Raw genomic sequence first — 11,038 nt, forward strand, 5'->3', positions numbered from 1 at the left:
TTACATGAATAATATGTCTAAGTAGAAAAAAAAAATATTTAACTCTTAATGTGTTGTACTACTCGTTAAATGTATTTCTCAATGTTATTATGAAATATAATAAAAAGTAAATATAATGAATAAAAATTAGTAATAAATCAAATGTATTAAATTTAATTATTTATAATGGATAATTTATTTTCCAGATTTTATTTCTTTAAATTATTTTCTGAATGTATATAAAAAAAAAAAAAAATGTTAAATTGGATACAACGAAAAATCATCTTAAATATGGATTATATGGAATATTAAAAGTGTATTATTCTCTATTATTTATTTTGTTTAATTATTTTTCTTGAAATTTTTCCAAGTAAAATGTAAAATAATAAAACACAATTGAGACAAAAAAAAATATATAAATATATATGTATTTATTCATTTGATGAATTTAATTTCTATAAAAATTAAATCCAAAAAAATAGAAAACAAAACTGGAGAAATAAGGAGTATTTTACATGTAGATTAAAATTTTTTTTTTGTCTAAATTTCCCTAATAATTAATGAACGAAAATGTTTCACTTATATGAGTTGTTAATGTTTTTTTTAAGACATCCAAGAGATGAGTATGACGAAGAATTTTTAGGTCCAAATTTTTTACATTTTTACGATAAAAATTATTACAGAAAAGATATAATTATAAAGAATAGAAGAGGAGAGAAATTGAAATGTTGCCACTTTACTCCTTTTAATTATAATGAAAATACTCCATGTGTTATCTATACACATTCAACAAGCAGTTGTCAACTAGAAACATTAGATATATTACACATTTTACTTATTTGTGATTGTTCTATTTTTTCTTATGATTGTGCTGGTTGTGGTTTATCTGATGGATTTTATTCAACAAAAGGTTGGAATGAATCACAAGATTTATATTTAATTTTAAATCATTTAAGAAATATCGAAAAAATTAAAAATTTTGTTCTTTGGGGTAAATATTCTGGTGCTGTAAGTTCAATAATAACAGCAGCTTTGGATGGAAATATTAAATTACTAGTAACATATAAAAACATATTAAAAAATTTTATATATTTATTTTTATATATCTATTTCCATTAATTTCATAATTTTATTTTATCATTTCCTAATTTAAATAATATAATTACTCTATTTTTCTGATTTTATTTTTATCTTCATTATTATTAAATTATAAAAGATTTTAGATTCCCCATATGTGTCACTAACAGAGTTATATAAGACAACTTTTCATTTAAACGCCAAAGGAAAAAGGGAGATTATCTTTAAAAATATTTGTTTATATTTTGCAAGAAAAGAGATTAAAAAAAAATTTCATTATGATATAAATAATGTGTGCCCTATATTTTTTATTGAAAACATTACTACACCTACAATTTACATCATTTCAAAAAATGATAAAATTGTACATCCAGCACATTCTTTATATTTAGCTTACAAACAAAAGAGAGCAAATAAAACCATTTATATTTCTGAAAAAACAGTCCAATCCTACGAATCTTTTTCATATGAGAATAAATTAACTGTAGCTATTAAATCAATTTTATATGACTCCTCTTTTGAATCAGATACAAGAACAGTTTTTGATGAGTCTGCATATTCTAAATTATTTAATGGATTAAAAGATAAATATTCTTATGAATTTAATTTTATTGATAAATTGATAACTAAAAAACAAAAACAAAAAAAAAAAATTATTGACAATGTTAAAAGATTTATTTGTTTTAAATATAAAACTCAATCATCCCTTAATTCATCAAACTGTTTATAGTAAAAACAAAATAATATAAAAAAGAAAAATATACATATATATATATAAAGACGTGACAAAAAAAAAAAAAAAAAATAAAATAAAATAAAATAAAAATGAATTATACAAATTGTTATAATAACAATAATTATAGGAAAATGTTAATAAAAAGATATTTATATAAAATATTATATAATTGTAAAATATATATAAAAATGAATAGTTCTATTATTTAAAAAATATTATTTTTATTTTTTTTTTTTTTTAATTTATAGCCAATCTACTTTATGCTCTATGCGTGATATAAATCCAAGTAAAAATACTTTTTTTCATGAAATAAATTATTCTTATTAAATATAAAATTTTAATATTCTATATTGTCTATATTCACGATATAATAAAAATTCGTTCTTATTTTGTTTTATTATTATTTTTTTTTTTCTTTGGTATCTTATCTATAGATGAAAATGAATTTATGCGTTATGAATCAGCAGACAATATAAAATATGAAAATTATAAAAATGAAAAATCTATTGGAACAAAAATAATTAATGAATATGAAGATTTATTTCCAGATGTTGAGAATATTATAAATGAATCTAATGAAATAAATCTTTTAAAAAGTAGTGATAATGGAAACTTAATTAAGCTAAATCAAACTTATAAAGAAATTGACGGAGAAAAAAATCAAAAGCATTTTAAGATATTACATATGCAAAGTGCGAGAAGTTCACTCAAGTCAAGTAAAAATATTATATAAAGCATAAATATTTCAAACAAAAAATTCCACTAATTTTAGTTTATCTCAAATATTTCTGTTATTCTTTCTTTCTTTTTTTTATCTTATTCTATTTATTAATCCATTCATGTAATATTATATTACGAAATTTTAATGAAACTTTTTTTTTTTTTAGACAAAAACACATATAAAAAATCTTTAACATGGGATAGCAAGCTACACAGTTCCATTACGTATTTTAAGGAAGATTGTCCATTTGAATTAATGAAAAATGAATGAATATATTTAAAAGAAAATATGTTATTTCTTTATATTTTAAAATTTTATTAAAAAAAAATAGTTATATATTTTCGTATATGAGTTTATTAAATACAGAATATCCGTCTTATATATTTACAGTTAATATCTGAAAAATTTTTAATTGTTTTTATTAATTAAAATGCTTATTTTTTTGAATTAATTTAATACATATATATATATATTTTAAAATAAATAATTGCACATTTAAAATTTTATGTTTTTTTATAATTTTACTCTTTTCTTTTATAAAAAATACTTTTTTTTTTCTGTATTATAATATATTTTTAGTCTTACAGAAAATATAATATTTGTAATTTTTTTCATTATTGAACTACTTCATTAACTTTAATGATATTTTTTTGAATAACTAAAATACAAAAACATTTAATTTTTTTATGTTCTGATTTTAGATGAACAATTAAATGTTAAACTAAAAAAACACAAACTATAAAATTTACATTTATTTATTTCATTTCTTAAACATTTTTTCAAATATTAAAACAATGTATAAACAAACTGCAACAATTATAAATGTAGATAAAATATAATAATAAATTTTATATTTTTTTTTTATAGTACACAATTTTAAATCTACGTATACTTTTGAATTCTGATTATTTGTGAAATTTTATAGTTTTTTTTTTTTCTTACAAAAAAAATAACAAAAAAAAAAAAAAAAGGAAGAAAATATAGACTAATATAAAAAATAAATGAAAGTGGACAATAGAATAAAACAATAAAAATAAAAACAATACTAAAAACCAGAAACAAATCAAAATCAAAATAAAAGTAAAAAAAAAAAAAACAAAAACAAAATTTAAATATATGAAAATATTTTTTTTTTTTGAGATATAATATCTTAACAAAAAAAAAAAAAAAAAAAAAAAAAAAAAAAAAAAAAAAAAAAAAAAAATAATAAATAAATAAATAAAATAAAAGAATAATTACAATTTTTGTTAAAATAAAGTCTATAAAATATTTTGTGCATCTACTTTTATTATGTATATTAAACAAAATATATTTGTATTAGGATTTTTATATCATTTTTTTTTTTTTATAAATCATTACGACCACAACAATTATTTATAAAATTGCAAATTGATGTTTTATTTTTTCTTGGTTTGGGCTTTAATTCTACAATTGTTGCAGGGCGTACTGATACAAATGCTTGTCCATTACTATTAGCATAAGATGGTTTAAAATTTGATTTGCTTGGAATTGATCGTTGTCCATATATATTTTGCGATAAAGCATAGTTTTCATAAGAAAAGTGCATATTTGATGGATTAACTGATTTTTGTTCCATTTCAATGTGATCCCCTGTAATAGCACGATAATTTCCATGACTATTTTCCTGTATTGGTATTGAGGAGTATCTTTTTGAGCCATTACAAGATTCATGAATTAACTTTTCATTAGTTATTGCTTTCATGCTATCCTCATTGTATCTATTAGGTGTGTTTCCATTATCATTAATACAGTTATTATCTATTATATGATTCATAGATATATTGCAATTGTTATCGTAGGAATTCATATAACTTTGTTCAATTGACTCCTGTACCACATTTTGTGTTGTAGGTAAATGAATACTTACATGAGTAGTATTAAAATTTTTATGTAATTCTTCTATATTGTAATAATTTTCTTCCATATTTTTAACATATTCTTTAGAGTTAATTTCTGTATTATTTATTCTGTTTTCATTGTCTGATATTAAATTAGAATTTACATCATCATTGGTAGCATCGTGATAGCCAGTTTCGTTTTTGTTATACAAACGATCTTTGTAAGAACCTTCTTCAGAAGTAGTATTGCTGTTACCATTATTTAATTTTTGAGCTTTCAATTGATCAATTTCAGAATGATGTACTTGCATTGATGAATACATAATGGGGTCATTTAGTGATTCATACCGTCTGCTTGTTTCTGGAATATAAACATCTTCTTTACTGTTTTTTAAATCTAATGCATAAGTATTTTTTTTTATTGGAACTTTACTTAAAATTTCTTTGTTTGATTCATAAGAATTTTTTGAAATTTTTATATTCATTTCATTTTTTGTTATTTCACTGATTTCAGGGATTTCTACTGTATTAGTTAATACTTCTTTTTCAATTTTTTTAATTTTAAGAACTGGAACAACACGTTCAATTACTAAAGGCACCTTTTTTTCTATTATTTTTTCCTTATGAACATAAACAGGAATTTCTACAACTTTATTTCTATATTCTATTTTTGGAATGTGTATAATTTTTTCTTTTTCTATTAACTTCGGCTCGTATTTAATTTTATCTAAATATATTGGTTTTGGTATATGTTTTGTTTTGTACGTTATAATTGGTTTTATAACATCTACGTATTTATTCACGTATTTTACTTGTTCTTTCTCTATTATTTTTTCTATGTACTGAGTTACAGGTACTTTAACTATTTTCTCTTGGCGTATTGGTTTAAGAATTTGTTTACTAATATTTTTCGAATGTTCAAAGCTATATGGAATATTTGAAGGGAAATTTCCTGTTTCACCTTCCATTTTCTATTTTTTTATAGGATATAAATATGGAATATTAATTTAAATTAAGTATACAAAATATTTAAAATCACAAGGGAATGGATTTAAATATATAAACAAAAACAAGAAAGTGCATATATGGAGTTAACAAAAAATATATACAAATGTATTTATATGTATTAATTGATGTATTTTATATAATATCAATATATGTAAAAAATCAATTTTGGAAATTTGTAACTGATAAAAAAAAGAAAAAAAAATGCTTTTAAAACAAGAATATAATCAATAAATATTTTGAAAATTTTTGAAAAAGAATATATCATACAAAATTTTTCAGAAAAAATGTCAAAAAGAGAGTTATCAAATAAAAACAAAATATATATTAGGACGGTAATATTGATTAAAATTAAAATTAAATTTAAATATAAAGCATAGTAGATGATTAAAAATAATATATTTTTTTTTTTTTTTTTTTTTTTTTTTTTTCATATATCTATGCACATAACTTGTCCTTTTTCAACACTGATAAAAAATATGCATTTCTTTAAATTACATAGCTTGTTAAGAAAAAAAGAAAATGCAAATGTTAATGTTCTAAAAAAAGAAGAAAAAAAAAAAAAGACGTTAGCTATTTAGCTATTTATTCTTTTTTTTTGTGAATACTTTCAGTTATTCAATATTTTATATTACAAATAATAATTACTTAAGAATATACCTTGGAAGAATAAGAAATATTAACAGTTCATTTTGTACTCTATATTTTTACGTTGTGTCAGAAATAACCAAAATTTGTACTCGGAGAGCTCCCTTGCACAACAAAAAAAGTATTGACCAGTTAATAATTTTAATTTTTTTTTTCTATTATGCACTATTCAACGTAAGTAAATTTAATTTATAAGATGGTTTTATTTTGATTATTTAAAGTGTTGTAATTTTTAAATATATATATTTTTTTTTTTTTTTTTTTTTTTTTTTTTATGAATGAGTTAATATTCATATAAACTTTTTATAATTGAGATATTTTAATAGCTATTAAAAAAGAAATATAATAAAAATAATTTTCTCAAAAATGTATTTTTCTTAATTAAATATTGAAAAGTTGTAAATACAAAGTAATTAAGCAAAAATGCTACATATATCATCCACAACTTTTACTTTTGCATCAAAAATCATTTTTAATGACTCAATGGAGTAAGATGTTAATTTTTCTAATAAAGTACTATTATAACTTTCTTTATTATTGTTAATATTATTATTTTTTTGTATTTCAACTAGTTCATGCAATGAGGTATAATGATTATGATTCATACCACATGATAATAAGAATTTTAAGAAATTTTTATTAATGTTAAAGTTTAAAGACATTCCATGCATAGATACATATTTTCTTATTTTCATGCCTATTGATATTATTTTTTTGTTATTATAGAAAACGCCAATTGTGTTGTCTTTGGTGTGAGTTTTTATTTTAAATTTATTCAATGTTTCCATCCCAATTTTTTGAAAATTATTTATTGTTTTATGTAGATCAAACAAGTGTTCTATGCTTGTAGTATTATCTTTACTATTTTCATTTAGAACATGATATTCTTTATTTTCTGATGTTGCAAAATGTTTTTTAGGATAAATACAATTAGAAGAGATACCTTTTTGACTATAATTAGAAGAATAATTTTTTAAATTGAAAATAAAATATAAAACTAATTGACCAGGCCCATGGTATGTTGCTTTACCTCCTCTGTTGATACGATAAATTGGTATCTTTTTCTTATTTGCATTATATAGAAAGTCATCAAAATAATTTTTTTTTTCATCATAATTATCACACTTATCTAAATCGTTTTTAATATTTTCATGTTTATTTATAAATTGGATAATTTTATCTGAATTAAAGTTGCTATGTATGTTTTCTAATTCTTCAACGTAATAATTTATTTTGTCTAAAAGAATATCGTTTGGGTCTGCTGCACTTCCCAGAGTATAGCAAGGAGTATGTTGCAATATAAAACAAAAATCATATTTATTGAGATTTTTTTTAAAATTTTTCAATTTATTTAATTCTAATTTATTTGAAATATTTAAACTGTTCTCGTTTTGTAAAATTATTTTTGATTGATGCAAAAAGCTTTGCAATTCAAAAGCTAGTCGATAATCTATAAGTTTTTTACTGAAATCAAAAACATAAATTTCATTTGATAGGTATATTTTGCTTTTATTATATTTCTTAATATTTACTTTAAAATTACTCTTGATAAACATTTTTTTTATATTATGTTTATGATTTTCAAAAGATAAATATTTTCCCCTTGAGAAACTTTCATTTTTGAATATTTTGATACACTTATTCGCATAACAAAGTATTATTATATTTAATAGAATTTTTATTGCAAGTAATATTTTATTCATTTAATAAAAAAAATGAACATCATTTAAAATGGACATAAAAAATGATGTATATAAATTCCAGGATTATCAATTTTGTGAAAATAATATTATAATGAATTTTATATACATTTTATGAATTTAACTAATATCTCAAACTCTTTCTTTATGAATAACACAGGTAATTTATGTTTGGAACTAAAAATCAGTTCATGTTTTAAGAAATAAAAAAAATTGAAAGTACTTTATAACCCATATCCATTTGTGTAAGTTTTCAAGATTACTTATATTAAAGTAAAAAAATTTTTTAAATTAAAAACATTTAAAAAAAAAAAAATATATATATATGTATAATAAATTTATTGAATTTATTAAACGTTTCAATTTTTAATCATTATATAAATGAAGAACGAATGTACCTTAATTGATTGTTTTATAAGGAAGGTTTATGGATAATTTATTTTTAAATAACGTAATGAAATTATTTATAAATTATCAATTTAATATATGAACAATATATTAAAACACTGAATTATTTAAAAATTTAAAACTTTTTAATTATTTTTTATAGATTCCATGATAAAAAAATATATTAATTTAAATTAAATATTTACATATATAAATAAATGCAATATATTTTTTAGTATTCTTTATTTATTTTAGTGAATTTAAAAAAAATTTAATTTAAATTGTTTATAAAGTTTAAATAAGGGATAATAAAAAGTATTAAATAAAAATAAGGAAAATAAAAGGAAATATTTTTATAACTTATGAATCCATATTGGTATTTCCATATATAAAAACTTATACATATATTTTTATTTACAACTATAAAAAAAATATAACATATTTTATAAAAATATCATACGATAAAAACATAATATGCTTTCATCATCTTTTTAATATTAACACTAATATAAAATGAAAATTAAAAAAAAATTTTTATTGTTATCTCTAACTCTTTTTTTAGTATAAAGTTTACTAATATTTTTATGACTTTTTTATATAATGATTTTTCTTCAATATTACATAATAATTTGATATTTAAATTTAACTTTTATCCTTTATTTTTTTTTTTCTTTTGTAATGAATAGTTTAATATATATTTCTATAAATAAGATTTTCAAAAATGACTTTTTTTTTTTTTTTGGTTATGTCTTATTAGAAAGTTAAAAGGAACTACCTTTTTTTCTTAATATATTTTACATTGACAATAAAAAATGTATCATTACTTTCATATTTTTACTATAAAATTTGTATATATTAAAAATATATGTAAATATGATTTTATAAATTACATTATTTAGATGTGTAAATATTCTATTAATCTGTCTGATGAGATTATTCATGTTATTATATTTATTAATATACGAATATTTAAAATAACCTTTGTGAAGATTATTTTTTTTTTTTTTTTTACTCCTTTTTTCTTGTAGAAAATGTAATTTTTCAAAAAAATTTTATAATTAAAAAAATAATACTGATATGTTTTAAACATATATTTCTCTTAATTTTTTCTATTTTTTTTTTTTATTTAAGGTACATTTTAAATTGTTTCCAGATTTACTAATTTAAATCTATTAGAAATTTTGATTTTTTCTCTGAAAAGTTGAATGTAATTTGTATTTTTTTTTTGTAGGATAAAATATTTATAATTTTCTTTTTGACTTTTTATTTTTAAAATGTTTAATAAAATTTTTTATTTTACGTAATTATCTTAATAGTATGTTTTAAAATTTATTTTTGATAAAAATTTTTATTATACAATTTGCTGAAGTTGCATAATAGTGTTAAACTTTTTCAACAGTTATTCAACTTAAATATATTTTTCTAAATTTTGTTTTTAGTATTCATTAAAGTGTTATATTTTAGTAATTTATCTTTTTAACTGTCGTTTTTACAAATATTTTTTCGAATTTATTTTTTAAAGATTTAAATAAGTGTTGATGCTTAAAAAGAATTTTTTCTTACATTTTTTTATCTAACTACCTCAATTTATATATATATTAAGATTTTGAATTACTGATAATTTTTTTTTTTTTTTCTAATTAAATGAAAATGCTATCATTATGATATATCAAAAAGATAATTTTTTATGGAAATTTAAATTAAAAAAGGCATATTATTATATATTAACAAATAATTAAAAAAATAGGAAAAAATAAAAAGAAAAACATAGGCATACATTATAAACAATATATGAAAAAATGTATTAATGTAATAATATTTATATATGATTATTTTTTTTAATATTTTGTAATAAATAATTCATCCAATAAATACTTTTGGAATTAATTTAAGAGGATTTATTGTAAATTCATTATTATAATATAAACCATATCCAAATATTAAGGGTGTGAAACAATAAAATAAAAATGGCCTTATAACCTTATCACACAAACGAACTGATAAAACATATGTCTAATAAAAAAAAAAAAAAAAAAAAAAAAGAATGTATTTTTATGTAAAACTACAATATTTTAACTAATATATATGTAAAAATGAAATAAAAATTAAGAAAAATTACTTAAAATATTATGAAATAATATTAAATATTAATCTTTTAAATATAATATTACAAATGTATATTTATAAATAGTTAAACTAATAAAATTTATCTATTATATTAAATGAAAATAAATTTTACCTTATCCATTAATTTTTTGGTATCTTTACTAAAGATAGCACCCATTGTTACCTCCTTTAAATATATATTTGCTTTAATAAAAATATATTTTTTCAATACTTTTGCATATAGTTCTAAAAAAAAATTAACTTAAATTTTTTAAATAACATATATATGTTTATTAAAAATTATTTCTTAATTATTTGATTATTTTTATTATTTTTTTTTTTTTTTATAAAACCATTACATTAAAATTAAATAATTCGAAATAAAAAAATTAAATGACTTTGTGTTTATTCAATAATCATAAATTAAAAAATAATAAAATTTATAATTGATCGAAATATATTATATTTATGATAATTTAAAATAAAATATAAATATAAAATAAAAAATAGAAATGAAAATAAAAATAAAAATAAAAACAAAAACAAATAAAAATGTAGAGTATTTCTTTAAATGAACTCACATAAATGTTCGTAAGTGCTTTATTTTTTCTGTAATAATGTTACACAATAATAAAATTTTATTAATCGTATTTTTTTTTTTTTTTTTTTTTTTGTATCACAAATTATACATTTCATTATGATCAAATTATTTTTTTTTAATTTTAATATTTTTAATTTTTAGTATATATCTTTTTAAAATAATTTTTTTTTTTTTTTTTTTTTTTTTTTTTTATTTTTTTTTTTTTTTTTTTTTTTTTTT

The 11,038-nt window shown here is 18.1% G+C and overlaps 4 protein-coding genes across 4 annotated transcripts; 1 reads left to right on the plus strand and 3 right to left on the minus strand.

The window, feature by feature from the left end:
• Positions 1–549: 549 nt before the first annotated feature.
• Positions 550–2,783, plus strand: PGAL8A_00116600 (alpha/beta-hydrolase, putative; the record flags this gene model as incomplete). Its single annotated transcript, XM_028674488.1, has 5 exons — positions 550–1,035; positions 1,196–1,785; positions 2,041–2,078; positions 2,227–2,508; positions 2,680–2,783. The coding sequence occupies 5 exons, from the start codon at positions 550–552 to the stop codon at positions 2,781–2,783; spliced, it is 1,500 nt and encodes a 499-aa protein (XP_028526282.1).
• Positions 2,784–3,858: 1,075 nt separating this feature from the next.
• Positions 3,859–5,340, minus strand: IMC1i (inner membrane complex protein 1i, putative; the record flags this gene model as incomplete). Its single annotated transcript, XM_028674499.1, has 1 exon — positions 3,859–5,340. The coding sequence occupies one exon, from the start codon at positions 5,338–5,340 to the stop codon at positions 3,859–3,861; it is 1,482 nt and encodes a 493-aa protein (XP_028526283.1).
• Positions 5,341–6,438: 1,098 nt separating this feature from the next.
• LipB (lipoate-protein ligase B, putative) lies at positions 6,439–7,728 on the minus strand (the record flags this gene model as incomplete). The annotated part of the gene is made up of 1 exon (XM_028674510.1): positions 6,439–7,728. The coding sequence occupies one exon, from the start codon at positions 7,726–7,728 to the stop codon at positions 6,439–6,441; it is 1,290 nt and encodes a 429-aa protein (XP_028526284.1).
• A 2,244-nt stretch (positions 7,729–9,972) lies between these two features.
• Positions 9,973–10,396, minus strand: PGAL8A_00116900 (conserved Plasmodium protein, unknown function; the record flags this gene model as incomplete). The annotated part of the gene is made up of 2 exons (XM_028674521.1): positions 9,973–10,125; positions 10,352–10,396. 2 exons carry the CDS (start codon positions 10,394–10,396, stop codon positions 9,973–9,975), a joined length of 198 nt encoding a protein of 65 aa, XP_028526285.1.
• Between the last annotated feature and the right edge of the window lie 642 nt (positions 10,397–11,038).

Source organism: Plasmodium gallinaceum, assembly GCF_900005855.1.
Source record: "Plasmodium gallinaceum strain 8A genome assembly, contig: PGAL8A_v1_63, whole genome shotgun sequence".
NCBI lineage: Eukaryota > Apicomplexa > Aconoidasida > Haemosporida > Plasmodiidae > Plasmodium > Plasmodium gallinaceum.